Source organism: Loxodonta africana, chromosome 19 (assembly GCF_030014295.1).
Source record: "Loxodonta africana isolate mLoxAfr1 chromosome 19, mLoxAfr1.hap2, whole genome shotgun sequence".
In the NCBI taxonomy this organism is placed as follows: domain Eukaryota; kingdom Metazoa; phylum Chordata; class Mammalia; order Proboscidea; family Elephantidae; genus Loxodonta; species Loxodonta africana.
Window position 1 is genome coordinate 17,973,416 of NC_087360.1, and position 15,938 is coordinate 17,989,353.

At 48.1% G+C, this 15,938-nt stretch overlaps 1 protein-coding gene across 1 annotated transcript; it reads left to right on the top strand.

Moving 5' to 3' along the window:
- The first annotated feature begins 3,026 nt into the window (after positions 1-3,026).
- On the top strand, positions 3,027-15,938 carry UNC119B (unc-119 lipid binding chaperone B). Its single transcript, XM_010598927.3, has 5 exons — positions 3,027-3,304; positions 6,336-6,449; positions 9,858-9,984; positions 10,111-10,283; positions 12,159-15,938. The coding sequence occupies exons 1-5, from the start codon at positions 3,061-3,063 to the stop codon at positions 12,269-12,271; spliced, it is 771 nt and encodes a 256-aa protein (XP_010597229.1). The 5' UTR covers positions 3,027-3,060; the 3' UTR covers positions 12,272-15,938.

A 15,938-nucleotide genomic window follows, 5' to 3' on the forward strand; every position in this document is an offset into this window, starting at 1 on the left:
AGAGCTCCACCTGCCTGGCCTGATTTGAGGCGAACTGCCTGGAACTGCCTGACTACTTGAGACTGCCTTGGAAAATAGCCACGATCACACCTCTTACAGTGAGGAAAACAGCCAGCTGGAGGGGGACCCACAGAGCACCGAGCTGGGGTGAAAGGGAGGCCAGGCTTTAATCCTGTCTTCCCATGGTGAGTCAGGGAAACCTCGGGGTTACTACTGAGTTACAGTAATTTTCTATTTCCTTCTCCAAATCAGGGTGTTAGTATATGTAATTTTCAGAAAGACCCGTTTTCTTAGGAAGATCTGGTGAGGGGAGTCAGATGGGAGGTTACACCCCTATTTTTTCCTACCCCCTCCCTTTTTTTTCCTTTGGGTATTTTCTGTTTTCCTAAAGGCACAGTCTACTGTTTTTTAACCACAGTTCATAGATAAAAAAATAGTGACCAGGAAAAGTACAGACCTTGACTCCCTCATATGACACTATTTTATTGTGCTTTAGATGAAGGTTAACAGAGCAAATTAGCTTCTCGTTAAACAATTAATACACATACTGTTTTGTGACATTGGTTGCCAACCCCACGACGTGTCCCTTTCTTGACCCTGGATTCCCCATTTCTATTGGTACAACTTTCCTGTCCCCTCCTGCCTTCTTGTCCTTGCTCCTGGGCTGGTATGCCCATTTAGTCTTCTATATTGTTTCTTTTATGGGCTGTCTAATCTTCAGGAGTGACTTCAGTACTGAGTTAAAAGGGTGTCCAGGGGCTATACTCTCGGGGTTTCTCCAGTCTCTGTCAGACCAGTAAGTCTAGTCTTTTTTTGGTGAGTTAGAATTTTGTTCTATATTTTTCTGCTGTTCTATCCAGGACCTTCTATTGTGATCCCTGTCAGAGCAATTGGTGGTGATAGCCAGGCATCATCTAGTTGTGCTGGACTCAGTCTGGTGGAGGGCATGGTAAAGGAGGTCCATTAGTCCTTTGGATGATAGTATTTATTTTTTGAGCAGAAAAGCTTGATCACATTTGCTTTTAAATTTTAAGAGAAAATAAGGCTACTTTGGCATAGAGGCCGCCTTTCAGACACAGATCCCAAGATATTTTCTTTTTTAAAAAGTATACAAGCAACCTGTGATCATCTACTTGTCGTGATAAAGTTGTACAGAAATAGCTCTTAATCGTGTTAAAACTGAATATACCCCTCTTTAACTCCTTCCAATACGCTCCTTCCCAGAGGAAACCAGAGTTAATACTTTTGTGTATATCTGGACCTCTAACTTTAGGATTACCTATCTATATATTCATATACTTTTTAAGTAAATGGTGTTCTGTGACTCGCCTTTTTTCACTTAATAGATCTTAGAGATCTTTTCACATCAGTACACATAGATCGGCTGCGTCTTTTTAACAGCTCTATAACGTGGATGCAAGTGTAGTTTATTTGTGATTTTTCAGCATTGCAAATGGTCCTGCAGTGAACATCTTTGTGCTTACCTGGAAGCTGAATTCCTGGATGTGGAATTGCAGGCAAAGGAGTGAATAAATTTACCATCATTTCTGGAAAGAAAAAAGCTGGGGTCCCAGCAACTAGTCCTGGTGCTCAGGAGCAAGTGTGCATGGGAAACGGGCTAAATCCCCCTCTTGGCCATTCCTAATTAAGTAGCCTGTTACAAGTTCCAGAAATTCTTTGGTAATCACTCACTGTTGAGTGGTTTAAAAAGAGCTGTTTGCAAAAGGAAAGACTTTTAATCTTTGTACACATTTACTAAAATCTCCCAGAAAGTGCCACCCGCTGGTATTTAATCTCTCAAAGACAGGGCAGCATTTAGGTAGGAACTTGGCCACATACCATTCCACCCAGCTAGGCGGCAGGGGTGGAGTCAGATTTGGACCTTATCCAGGAACTGGCCTGGATCTTTCAGCCCCTCCCAGGCTCATCATACCAGGTGAGAGGGACAGAGGCTGACCAAGGTGGGAGGAGGGGAGTTTCACTCTGGCCTAAGTCTGGCTGAGAGGTGACATCAGGCCTAACAGACAAATTTTGCCTCAGTCAGTCCCAGGCCTCCAACACAGAAGAGTGGATTCAGAATCCCTAAGAGAAGGAGCAGTCCCAAGTGCGTCCATGACCCCACTCTGGGTGTAAGCGGGCAGCCTTTCCCCCACCCACCTTCTCCAGTTGGTGAAGTCGTGATTAACTTCCAGTATGTCACCCCTGTGAGGCCTCTCCCCAATCCTCAAGCCCTCAGTGGAGCCTGGTCAGAATAAACCACTACCGTGTGCTCTAATAGCAACTTTGCTGCATACCTTTTATAGCAGTTAGAGGCTGGTTTATCTTCTAGCTCATTTATACTTGGCTGGTCAAGGGGAAGGACCACACAATGAATTATGTGCCTCACCGCTTTTCCCAACAAAGTGGGGGCTCCTCCAGAGCAGGGGACTGTTCAGGCTTTCACTGCTCACTCACTCACTCACTCACTCCTTCATTCATTCAATCATTGAGCACCTACCACTTGTTAGATATTAGCTGTTGCTGGCAATACAGTGGTGAATAAGGCAAACATAATCCCTGCCTTCATATTCTTATATTCCCTATAGCCCAGCCCAATGCCTAGCGCAAGGCCTGGCTCAATAAGGCTTAGGGACGGCAATCTAATTGGAGGGCTTATCTTGAAGCTGTCTTTGCATAGCAAGCACTGTTTTAACTTCGATTCTGTGCTAAAGATTAATAAACATCTTCTCAAGATGTTTTACCCACAGTTTGATAGAAAGTCACCTGACAGCACAAAAATATTTTTAAAACATTTAGGGTGGCTTTAGGGGCCTGATAGTCTGGGGATATGAAGGCCCCAACTTCCCCTTCACCCTACGACCAAACCAGAAAAACCCATCGTTGGTCTAAGGGTTTGGGTCTACTAGGCCAAAGTTGTTGGGAGGCTCCCTAGGCCCCGCCCCTTTCACCAGGCCCCGCCCCCGGCCTGGCCCCGCCCCGCCCCAGGTACCAGCCCGGGGCCCGCCCTCGCCTCCATAGTTACGGCGCTGTAGAGGCGGCGGCCATCTTGGCGGCGGAGCGATGAACGGGCCAAGCTCGAGGGCTGTGGCCGCGGGGTCGACGGCTGGGCCTGGGGGGCTGGTGTCTGGCAAGGAGGAGAAGAAGAAGGCGGGCGGCGGCGTCCTGAACCGGCTTAAGGCGCGGCGGCAGGCTCTCCATCACGCGGCCGACGACGGCAGCGGGGCAGCGGTCACCGAGCAGGAGCTCCTGGCGCTGGACGCCATCCGCCCCGAGCACGTCCTGCGCCTCAGCCGGGTCACCGAGAGTGAGTGCCGGGCCTGCTGCGCCCTCCCCTCGCGCCGGGCCCCGGGCCCCTGTTAGCCGTCAGCAGGCCCGGCCGCTCCCCGCTTGACCGATCCGGGGTCCACCAAGGCCCCTAGCCGGCCAGGCCACGCTCCATAGCGCTCCCCGGGCGGGGTGCGTCCTCCCCAGCCCTCCCTCATCCAGACCTAGTTGGGAGGGGGCTCCCCCAAACTTAGCCGCATCCCCTGGGTCGGGCCACGCCAGCTCCCCCTTGGCTGGTCCGTTCCCCACCCCAGCTGGACCTGAGTGGGGAAGGGGCCCCCTTCAGCCGGCCGAGTGTCGCGGTCCCCTAATAAGTGAACCCCTTCCTCCCTCAGGCTGGAGCCCCCCGTACCATCAGTAAGGTTCCCATCCAGCCAGATCCCCTTAACCAGTCAGCTCCCCAGCTTCCGCAGCCCTCTGCCAGGCCAGAACCCCTACCTGCTTTCTCCGTCTCCTCTTGCCTCCGCTCCGGCCGTGACAGCCCCTCCCCCGGCCAGCCTGCCTGGCCCCCGCCCCTTTCTTGTCCCCAGCGGTGCTCCTGTGTGCAGGTGGGCTCTTCCTTCCTCAGACACATTGCCACGGCATTTAATGCACATTTAAGATCGTGCCACACTAAAAAAATAAAGTTTCAGTTCATGTACAAAATCTGAAAATGTGATTCCTGCTTTTCACGTTTGTTCTAGTGATTTGAGATTATGTCGGTTTCAGGATGGTGGCTCTTGAATTAAATGCAACCATCCTGCACCTTTTCATTCCTTTAGGGAGAGGTAGGAAGAAATACATTGCCCACCCCCTGTCCTGGATCCTCTTCCTTTTCTGTTCTCTTCCAAGCCAGGCCCATTCTTTTGGGGCTGTTTTTCTCCAGGGGTTTGCAGTCACCTGGTTAGGTCTGGTTTGCCCTACTCACCCCTCCTAGGTCCTGACTTGTAACCCTGCAACACCAGCACTCCCTTGATGGATCCAAGGCTGCCAGAGTGTCCTCTGCTGAATTGCTTTAAGTAGTCAGTCAGCTCAGGGCTGCTCAGGTGTACCTCAGGGAGCTGGTGGCAGCTCCAGTGACTTGGTGATGAGGGCCTGGGGAAAGCTGGCCTTGGTCCAGCCTGCTTGGAAGGGAGGGCTTGTTCTCCTAAAACGGTTTTAATTTGATTATGCATATTTTTCTGTCCCCATTTTCCATCTCTGTTTGGGTTGGGATTGTCCTTTGAGTGCCTGGGTATATCTTTAGAGGGCCTTGCTCTTCAGATTCGTTGAAACGATGTGAAAAAGCCACTTCTTTTCTGACCCAGTTTTCATCTGGGGCTCTGAAAATACAGAAATGCTCAGCACGTGATGTCTGTAACCTCATGGTTTCTCCTGATACTAAGGGTGAGTTAAAACCATTCCTAAGTCTGGGCTGAAGCAGCATTCTAGGTGGGCACACAGGTCCTGCATTGGGGCTTGGGATTGGTGCCATTGCCGAAATCAGCCTCTGTAGCTTATTGGCAAAAGCACCAAACTCTACTTGCCAGAGGTCAGAGCTTGGTGACCTCTCGAATTTGTCCCTCTTTTTCATGTCTGTTCCAGTCGAAGAGCAGAAACAATCTCAGAGTTTCTTGGAGAATTACAGAATAATCAGTAGCTTTGAAGTTTGTCGTCTTCCTTGTGAGACAGCGTGTAAAACATGAAGCAACTAATGCAAGCAGGCAATATAAAATCAAGTGCCAAAATGGGTTTTGGAGAGAAGATGCTGTCAGGAGTCATTGTAGAAAGAAATCAGCGAGGGGGAAAAGACTTCAGTCTGTGACTTCGTGGAATTTTCTAGGATCAGTACTGTTTTGATTAACTGTTCCGGTTGTTGTAGGCTCAGCTTCACTTTGACCTAATGCCATCACCTGTGTATGTGTGGCCCACTGCCTGATTTTGTACAGTTCATAAGCTAAGAATGGTCTTTACATTTTTAACGGTTAAAAAAAAGAATAGTATTTTGTAGGACATTGTCAGTATATGAAATTCAAATTGCAGCGTCCATAAAATAAAGTTATATTGGGTCACAACCATGCTCATTCATTTGTGTACTGCCTGTGGCCGCCTCTGCGGTATGAGGGCAGACTGGAGTAGCTTTGACAGAGACCGTATATAGCCTACAAAGCCTAAAATGTTTATAATCTGACCCTTTACGGAAAAAGTTTGCTGACTCCTGTTTTATAGCATTCATGGTTGATGAACAAGCACAAGTATTATCCATTGTTGTTTGGTGCCATCAAGTCTATTTTCAACTCCTGTGACCCCATGTGACAGAGTAGAACTGCTGCACAGGGTTTTCTAGGCTGTAAACTTTACAGGAGGAGACTGCCAGGTCTTTTCTCCTTCTCCTGCAGAGCTCCTGGGAGGGTTTGAACTGTCAACCTTTTGCTTAGCAGTTGAGCGCTTAACCATTGCACTACCAGGGATCCTTTTATATTATCCATTTAAAAAAAAAAAAACCAAACCCGTTGCCATCTGTTCAGTTCTGGCTCGTAGTGACCCTATAGGACAGAGTAGAACTGCTCCCATAGGGTTTCCGAGGTATAATCTTTACAGAAGCAGATTGTTACATCTTTCTCATTCGCTTAGCACCTGAATGCTTAAACCACTGCACCACCAGGGCTCCTACATTATCCATTAGGTCAGTACAATGTTTTAAGTAGATTAAAAAGAAAAAACCTGTTGTGGTAAGTTTATAGATCATGAAAGGTTTATAGGCCATTTCAAGGTGTTTCCAAAGAAAATCTCCTTTTCCTATCCTTGTTTCTAAAATATAAAATAGAACAGTCTTTCATTCAAGCCCAGTTTATGCTTTTTTTCTTTCTTGGATCCCTTAATCCTCTTCACACAACTTTCGCTTGGGACAACATAGCGGCATTCCAGATGAATTAATTATATAAAAAAGAACCTGAGTTGGGCCAAAACTTGAGACTTAAGTAAAGAAATAAATTAAAAAGTAAATAATTTAGAGACATCTTTAACAACATTGATTTTTCTCTCGTGTTCAGATTATTTATGTAAACCTGAGGACAACATCTACAGTATTGATTTCACTCGCTTCAAAATTCGAGATTTGGAGACCGGGACCGTGCTTTTTGAGATTGCCAAACCCTGCGTTTCAGGTAGGCCTCAATATTGTAGCACTCACTTCACAGCTGGAGTAAAAGGTCTTCAAGGCTCTAACTTTTGTGTGCCGTTGCATACTGTGTCATGGATTCTGGTGTGTTCCGCTTCCATGTTCTCTTCCCAGGACCCCGCCATTCAAGTACATCTCCTTTGCCCATTGGTCAGGCTAACGGCCTGCAGGTGCGCTGGTCTGAAACTGTGTTGAGGGGCCGGTGTTTGTTGAGTGTCTACTCTCTGCTGGTCACTGTGTTATGTTAAGCAACTGTATGTGCCCATCAGCTCATGTAATCCTCACACCTCAATGAGGAATTGTTATCATCTCTGTTTTATAGATAAGGAAACTGAGGCTCAGAATTTCCAAGTGACTTTTCTGTGATCCTTTGTTCTTTCATCTGGTCATTTTGCCTCCAATTAGGAAAGGAATCCTTGAAAATAAACGATAATGAGGAAAGCTTACCGGAGCCTTGAGTCCTGGGGATATTCTGGAAGGATGATGCTGAGATTTCCAGTCCAGACCACGAGGCAGTTCACCCCAGTCCTCTCATTCTGTTTCCTTTAAACAGTTCCTCAGATTTCCCACTAAATCCTAGTTTGAATTTGAATCCCCACCATCTTCTGGAGAAGCAAAGAACCCAGATCTGTGAACTCATCTGCTTAAGTTAGGCTCGAATATGTGCTTCCTGTGCTTGGATGCTGTTCGAGGGTGATTCATTTCTCTTTTTTAAAAAAACAAAACAAAACAAAATCAGTTGCCTTGGAGTGAATTCTGACTCATAGATTTAGCGCCCCCTGGAGTTAATCAGTTATTAGGACACCAGCACAAATGACCGTAGTACCAACCATGGTCTGTAATAACTTTTTTCACAAAGCTGTTCTCATCTGATTTGCTGCTTAGAAAGAGCCTGCAAATTTGATGAGGCAGGTGTTACTCTCCCAGATAAGTTGAAAGACTTTCGTACAGGTTCAGCTCAGGTTAATAACAGAGCCAAGGCCAGAGCCCTAGTTTCCTTACCCACCCAGTATTCTTTATGCTGTCATAATCTAGTACTGACCAAGGCGGCTAAGGGCTCAAGCCTGCGGGTACTTACTTACCTTGTATGAGAGGGCCAGGGCCAGCTAGCTTCCTGGGTCTGTGGTGTTCACACCCCTAGGTCACATGTCCTAGTACGGTCATTTCCCAGATTATGCATGTTTGATTTAAGAACAATTTGTACTTGCCCTTTAATGTTATGTACCTTTGCCCTCACTTTGAAATGATTGAATGAACTCCTATTGGCAGCAAATTCTTCATCAATTTGCTTACACTTGCTGCATTTGCAGCTTTTAAATCATTCAGAAGGCTTCGAGCCTTTTCTTGCACAAAAAAACCAAATCCAAACTCGTTGCTGTCTAGTTGATTCCAACTCATAGTGACCCTACAGGACGGAATAGAGCTGCTCCATAGGATTTGCAAGGAGCAACTGGTGGATTTGAACTGCTGACCTTTTGGTTAGCAGCCGAGCTCTTAACCATAAGGCTAAATAAGAATCATATGCACCTGTTCTGACTTACCTACAAGTTCTACATAAAGACACACTCAAGAACGGATCTCATTCGTAACCCCAGGGATTGCCTGTACTTAGGATGTTTTGACGAACCCTGGGCTTCCACAAGTGTGTGAACTTGGATTAGACTGGGCTCAGAACAGCCATTTCAGAACAAAACTAAACCATCTTGAGACGATCAGCTATAGACACTGTAAAGTCTTTACCCTTAGGGATCTTGATTCACTCAGAATAGCCTCACACTGAACCGGTACCTCGTCTAGCACTTATTCCAACGAGTCTGAATCCCTGGTGCCCTTTAAATCACAAAGGGGCCAGGGCTCTGGAGTCCCTGGGTATAAACCCCTACTCAGTCTGGTCGCCTACTTGTTCTTGGGCTTGTCATAGGGGCAGAGATGTTTGGATGCCGAAAAGGGCTTTTTATATTGTACCATGTTTGCCCTGGTGGTACACTGGTTAAGCACTTGGCTACTAACCAAAAGGTCAGTGGTTTGAACCCAGCAGCCACTCTGCAGGAGAAAAGACCTGGCGATCTGCTCTCCTAAAGGTTGCAGCCTAGGAAACCCTATAGGGCAGTTCTACCCTGTCCTATAGGGTTACTTTGAGTTGAAATCAACTAATAGCATACAACAACAACATGTTCAGCTTAAAAAAAAAAAAGCCAAGTTGCCATCGAGTCAATTCAGACTCATAGTAATCCTATTGGGTAGAGTAGAACCGCCCCATAGCATTTCATAGGAGAGGCTGGTGGATTTGAACTGCTGAACTTTTGGTTAGCAGCTAACTTCTCAACCACTGTGCCACCAGGGCTCCATGTTCAGCTTAGACCTGGAGAATATGTCCTGGTTGGACACTGGATGGTCAAGTAGTGGGAACTCATTCCTTGCTCATCTTAGTATAGTTCTCTAATGCATCTTACAAACCGTTCATCTCCTAAGCTCGGGGATGGACTAGACCAGAGGGCATCCTCAGCTTGTGGAGCCTCTCACAGGTGCCACACATTGCTCCCATGCCTACCACTTCACTGTTTCCTAGGTGGTCAGAGCATCAGGCCTGGTATGGCCTGAATAGCCATCACTCTAAGGAAGTACAGTACTCCAAGGCTGCAGGCCAGTGTCTTTCATTTAAATAACAAAATTGTTTCTAGTGGTTTATTTTCACTGCCTGTCAGAAATTTTCACATTCTTTGAAGGAAGGAGCCTTCTGACTATTTTCAACTTTTATAGCCTTATTCTTTTGGTTAGTGGTTAGTGCTTCCCACTTGGTCAACCGCAGACCTGGTCTGTATAATATAGACCATGATAAGGTGAAACCCAGCTTGTGCTCCAGGCTTCACCCTTAGGGCAAGGCCCAAGCCACCAAATTATGTAAAAGCAAATAGCTTAGTGTTTCAGTGGAAACCCTGGTGGCGCAGTGGCTAAGTGCTACGGCTGCTAACCAAAGGATCAGCAGTTCGAATCCTCCAGGCGCTCCTTGGAAACTCTGTGGGGCAGTTCTCCTCTGTCCTGTAGGGTCGCTGTGGGTCGGAATCGACTCAACAGCAACGGTTTTGGTTTTGGTTTTTTTTTGGTAGTGTTTCAGAACAGGCCTGGAATCAGGTAGACCTGGGGTAAATCCCGACTATTTACTGTTTGAGTGGCTTTGGACATGTTACTTAACCTTTCTGAACTTCAGCTTCCCTAACTGTAAACTGGGGGTAATGATAGCACGTCATGTGAGGATTCTATGAAGCGTTTAGCACAGGCCTGGCCTCTGGCAAGTGCACAGTAAATATCAGCCAGTTTCCTGTTCCTTGGCCATTGTGCTGCTTGGACTGGTGGTGCCAGCAAGGTGCACTCAAGCTTCCATGTGCTCTTTCAGACCAAGAGCAGGAGGAGGAGGAAGAGGAGGAGGATGAGGAGGGTGGAGACGTGGATATCAGTGCGGGGCGTTTCGTCCGCTATCAGTTCACACCAGCGTTTCTCCGCCTCCGGACAGTCGGGGCTACGTGAGTACTGGTATTTTCTGAGGGAGGACATTCTTGCTCACAGAGAAGAATGCCCTCACTTGGGTTTGGGTTGGTTTTAGAGGAAGGAGCGTGGTAGAGTAGGCTCACAAGAGATTTGTTTTGCAGGGTGGAGTTCACAGTGGGAGACAAACCTGTGTCAAACTTCCGGATGATCGAACGGCACTATTTCCGGGAGCGCTTGCTAAAAAACTTCGACTTTGATTTCGGCTTCTGTATCCCCAGCAGTAGAAACACTTGTGAACATATCTATGAGTTTCCCCAGCTTTCTGAGGATGTCAGTATGTATCCCCCGACTCCTACCGCATCCTAGATCCTTAGGGCTAGGAGGAATGAGCCTTGGTGTCTCCATCTGGTCCAGTGCCCTCATTTTGCAGATGAGGGAAATGGTGGCATGGCATACACGTCAGTTGTTTGGCCTCAGGCTTTTGCAAACTCTGACTCTGCCCAGATGGGAGCATGGGAGGTTTACTAATACAAGCTGTCCTTTTTCGGTGGTGCTGTGGGAAAGCAAGGGAGATAAGACAATCCCTTGGACTCTGATTAGATACTGCCCTCTGCCCTCCCCCGCTAAACCTGGTTTTCCGCCCTGTTCTGGTCCCTGGCTCCTGCCCAGCACTACTCGTTAGTCTTTCATGTTTTTCCTGAATCAGAGCTGGATGTGAAACTGCTGGCTGAATGGAATCAGAATCAGGGCTGAAGACCTGCCCTTTCTCCTTCTCTGCAGTAGAGGCTGGTTAGGTAAACTGTTACAGTAGATCCAGTAGGAAATGGGGAGCTGTCGTCAGTTGTGGAGCAGAAGGAGTGACGTGATGGAAGTAGTGTCTCAGGAAGAGTCATCCTGTAGTCGTATGCAGGTAGACCTGGGGGAGACGCTCCAGGGAGAAGGTGAAGGAAGAGAGGGACTGAACTCGAGAGAAAGAGCAGCCTTTATTGGCGTCAGTTTTCTGTGACCTTGGTGCAGTTACCTCAGCTTAACGTCTTCTGCAGTAATTAGGGAAATTTGCTCTAGAACATTTGTGTGGATGTGAATGGTATCCTAGGAGTTGTGGTGGGGTTCAGCTGGGTTGTGGGGAAGGATCTACATACCTTGGCTGGTTTTCTCAGAATCCCGCCCAGGTCCTTAAGGATGGTCATATTTTGAAAACCAGCCAGTCTTTGCTCTTGCGGCAGTGCTGCTCCGAGGTAAAGTGTGGCCTGCTGAGACGCAGGACAGGACATTTATGAAGCATCTGATTCTAGCTGAACCCGGCTCCCCAAGCTGGGCTGGAATATGTTGGCACTTGCAAGAAAAAAATTTTTGTATCGATTACAAGTTTTAACCCAAAGGAAAAGAATTTCCTTCTTGATGCCAGATAAGCTGAAAGAGTTGAGAGATCGATATTCTGGATATAAACAAAATAGCTTTGACCTGGTTGGGTTCAAAAAACTTTTAATAATTAGTTTCACTTGTCTGAACAATAGCATTTTTCTCTGGAGGACTCAAAATTAACTCAGAACTGATCAGAGGTAGTGACGTTAGTTATCTTTACTTTCCATTGTGGTTAGAGAGGTCCGAGGGATGGCCTGAACAAACAGAAGACTTAAATCCCGACCCCAAGACGAGCAACCTCCTGCTGGATCGCATGGAAGTTCATCCCTGACCATCTCTGGAGCAGGCTCCTTGTCCTTTGTCCCCTAGGAGTTGTCAGCAAGGATTTCTTCAGCTGTCAGGCATGCTGTGGGAAGTGGACACAGCGAGGCCCAGCTGTCTGAGTTTGCACTGAAATGTCTAGAAACAAGGGAAACAGACTTCCGAAGCCAGGGCTGGCCTGCTTGGCTGGGAGCACTGGTCAGTAAGCCACTGTGACCACGATTTCCTGGGTGCTGACTGTGAGAACCCAGACTAGACAGGACTGAGGAGGACTATGCCAGAGAGTGGATTGCATCCTTACCTTGAAGTTGAGCTCATGCTCAGTTTGGGGTCCTCTGGTCACCAGTTCTCCCCAGCTCTCGAGGGCTGTCTCCTTTTGTGCTGACATTGTCCTGGCAGAGTATACTTGCATTTTCTAGAAGGGCCAGCCAGTGTAACTTTTAGAGGGGATACTAAGTTTTTTCCCACTAAGCCCCTGGGCAGACTCGCATGTAACTTTGTCTTTCCTTTCCCTGACTTCTAGTTCGCCTGATGGTTGAACACCCTTATGAGACCCGCTCTGACAGCTTCTACTTCGTCGACAACAAGCTGATAATGCACAACAAGGCTGATTATGCCTATAATGGAGGCCAGTAACCGCTGCAGGAGCGCACAGGGGAGGCACTGTGGCGCAGCCACGAAACCCTGGCACACAGAGGTGCTTGAAGCTGCTGTTTTCAACACATGTCCAGAACCTGGCTGCCGGAAGTCAGGGCTGGGGCGGGGGCAGGGGGCAGGTTCCTGTGCCCCAAGGGAGGCGCCAAGCAGTGCTGTGTTTTCTCCCCAGTATTTTTTCTTGCCCCTTTCCCCCTGCCCGTTAGGTCGCAGAGGTACTGTAGTAAAGTAAAAGATTAGGGTAAGGCTCCTGGAACCCCGATAACACGGAAAGTGTATTTTCACATAGTTATAGCCGTCTGCTGGTTGCACCGATGAGCCTCCGTCTTGCTAGGCACAACCGTGCTCAGGTGAGATGGTTCTGGCCGGGCTGTCTGCGGGTTAGCAGCTCTTCTCTCGGTTGCTAGGTACAGTGGGAAGCTCTTTCCAGGCAACTCCTCCTCTCATTTCTGGAGCTGCCATCCGGACAGGGTGTCCTCAGCCTGTGCCTAGTCCTAACCAACTGGAAGAAGCTTGAAGAGGGGTGCTGCCAAGAGGTTGAGGTTTGATTCTTAGGATGGGTAGCGCTGCAAAACAGAGATGCATTTTGTGGGGGAGGTCTGCTCACCTGTGTGACGTCCATGGCCCACTGCCAGGGTCCACAGCTGGTCTTCCTGGGGGTAGACCAAGGTTTCAGGCTGACAGTGCCTTCCTCTTCTCATTTGAGAGGAAATGTGAGCTTGCTCCGCTTGACCTAGCTCCTGACTTTGGATTTTCTCCTGAAATCCAGTGTGTCAGTTTTGCTCATGGAACAGTAGTATCTTCCAAGGCCAGAGCAGGCCTTCCTTTTTTTTTTTTTTTTTAAATTCCAGACTGCTCTTTGGAGCTTTTATAAAACGTCCGTGGTGTTCCCAGCACAGGAGAAGTACCGTTAAACTTCTAATAGTATTAATCAGGCTCCCAGGGCCCATCTGGTTCATGATGGGGCATGTAGTTATTGACCAGCAGCTACTTTAAAGGAGGGATTTGCTTTTCTCTACGCAGCCTAGCCTGGAGGATTGGCCTTTGATGGGGATTTGCCTCTGAAACTCGGTACATTTCTTATTTAGGAGGGTTTTCCTGTCTTGCCTTTGTACTGAAGCAGTTTCTGGAACCATCCTGGAAGTTCAGACCTAAGGAATGCAAATTCTGAACCTTCAAGCTGCTGGTGGGAATTGTCTGGGGCATCTGGGAAGAGTGAAATAGGCTGAGGCGGCCTATGCAAGAGGTGTGTTCTTGAAAAAGCGTCTTTGTGTATCCTGTGAGCTACTTTTGTCCTCAGATGCTTATTGGATAGACTCCCACCTTGTCAGCTCCCTACAGTTACCTGACTCTGGGGGTGGCTTTCGGTACTCAGCCAAAGCTCCTGGCCCTCTGATAAGAGTTGCCGTGGCCAGGGTCCATTTTGCATTGATAGAAAGTCATCAGTAGGAAGGGCCTGGGTGTGTGGTAGCCATCACTGTATGGCGTCACAGTGACTGTGACAGCTGTGTCCAAAGATCCTTGGGAGGGAGGCCATGTGTGGCTCGGGAAAGCAGGGCCAACCCTGCCCCGAAGCTCCTGTGCATTCACCAGTATCGTTCCCTGTTAGGATTCTAGGCCTTGTGCTTTTGAACCTTGGCCAGGTGCTCTGTGCCAGCCCAGGGTCTAGGTGCCCTATGCTGGCAGCTTTCTCATGGAGAGAGCACTCGATTACCCCTGTGTCCGGGCACTGGAACCAACCATGGAGGGAAAAGACTGTGTACCTTGCAGAAACGTTGCTTCCCACCAGACCAGGCGGGTCTCAGAACTGGGGGTTGATTCCACATCCAGGTGCCTTATGTGTGCTCTGCCCCATGTGCTGCTGGGAAGTGGCATTGCCGTCTTTCCCTCCTCCTCGTCTGTGGACAGACAGCAGCACTGTCTCCTCACCTCGTGTTTCTCACCGCAGAGCCTCTCCTGGGATTTGCGTGTTCCCAACGGTCCTTGCTCCCGCAGTTGGGAGAGGTTTTGCTATTTGCTATTGAAATATTTAACCAAGAAGTGGTTTCTGGAGCTGCCCAGAGTATATCTTGGAAATGTGGCCCAGGGCAGACTGTCTCTGGAACCCTAGCGGGCTCTCTTTTATCCACGGTCTTAGCATTTGCTGGGAAGAGGAACGGGAGATTGGAGGAGAAGCACTCAAGCCGGCTTGAGTAGTGCTGGATCCTCTTCCCTGTTAGCCTGCTGCAGTCTCACTGAAGACCATTTGAGGCGTGTACCCAGTCTGTGTCCAGTAGGACGGGGACTTGCCATCTTCTGCTCTCGTAGGCCTGGTATCTATGTCGGGGACTCTGATCCCTGTGTCTGACTGCTCAGGAAATCTAGAGAAGGATTACCACTCTGGGGTGCTACCAGGGGGAGTTGGAAATGCATGTTTTTGTACCTGAATTGAGGAGAGAATTGGAAGTCCTACTTTCGCTGAAAGTAACTGAACCAATCTGAAGTTGAATCAGGGGGCCATGTTATCAAGGAATCTGGACTGTTGATAGCAGTTGTCTTGTGGTGATGTAATGGGTGGGAAGACCTCCCCGCACGGGGATACCCGTGCCCTCTGTTAGAGCTGGCATCTGACAGGAGCTCCTGAGAGCATATTCCAGTACGCTGGCAGCCCCCCGCGGCAGCGGGCCCTGCTGCCTGCCCCTTCCGCTCCTGTCTTGCTCTCGTCCTGCATCTTCACATCTCCCAGGAGAGAGTCTCTCTTTTCATATAGAGCTTTTGGGCTAAGACGCCCTTCTTGCTTCTGCAAAGAAGACCCTGGTTTGTTCCATTCTGTTTTAAAGGGTAAAGAGAGAAAAGAACAACTAGTAGTTCTAGGCTCATGTGAGATGTCCTCTCCAGATGTGTTAGCTCAAAGCCCTCTTATAGCTGAGAAAACAGTTTTCAGGGCCATGTGCTTCTTGACAACATCCATAGTCTTGGGCCATTTGATTCCCAAACATGGGCCATGATTTGGGAAGGTTTAGGGCTGGCCATAGACTGGTGATTCTTGAAACGGCAGTGATTAGGGAATCGTCAACCATGTTTTCAATTGAGGTGGAACTCATTTATAGAGTGGATTCAATAGGCTCTGTCTGACATTCAGTAGGTTGTGTCCTGCCACCCCTGGTGGTCGCTGTCACCATGACATCATGATGTAGGGTTTGCAATGGGGAGAGTCCTAAAACTCACAGCCCAGACCCCTTGCCAGTGGGTGGGACCTCCTGGGTGCGGAGGGTGCTTCGTACCTGGTGTGCGAGCATAGTTGTTGCGCCTGACCAGTCCCCATCATGTCACTCACATTCCACGTTATAGAACATCTCAGCCACAAGCAGGATCTGGTGAGGTGGACTTAGCCCTTGTTCTACGAAGGATCATGTAAAGTCATTGACGTTGTGAAAGTGTATTTTTTTTCCTTGTAAATCTATTTTTCACAGAATATAAGAAACATCAATGACCTGATCTGTCCTTCCTCTTTCCTGCTTCATCCAATATCCTCATTCCACTTTGTATTGTCTACATGTCCAGAGTAAAACTAGGTGACTTATTTGTATAAAATGTTATTTTGCCATAAGAGACGGGAATAAAAGAAAGATTTTCACAGTATAATGCAGCCTCTCATTTTCTGACTGGG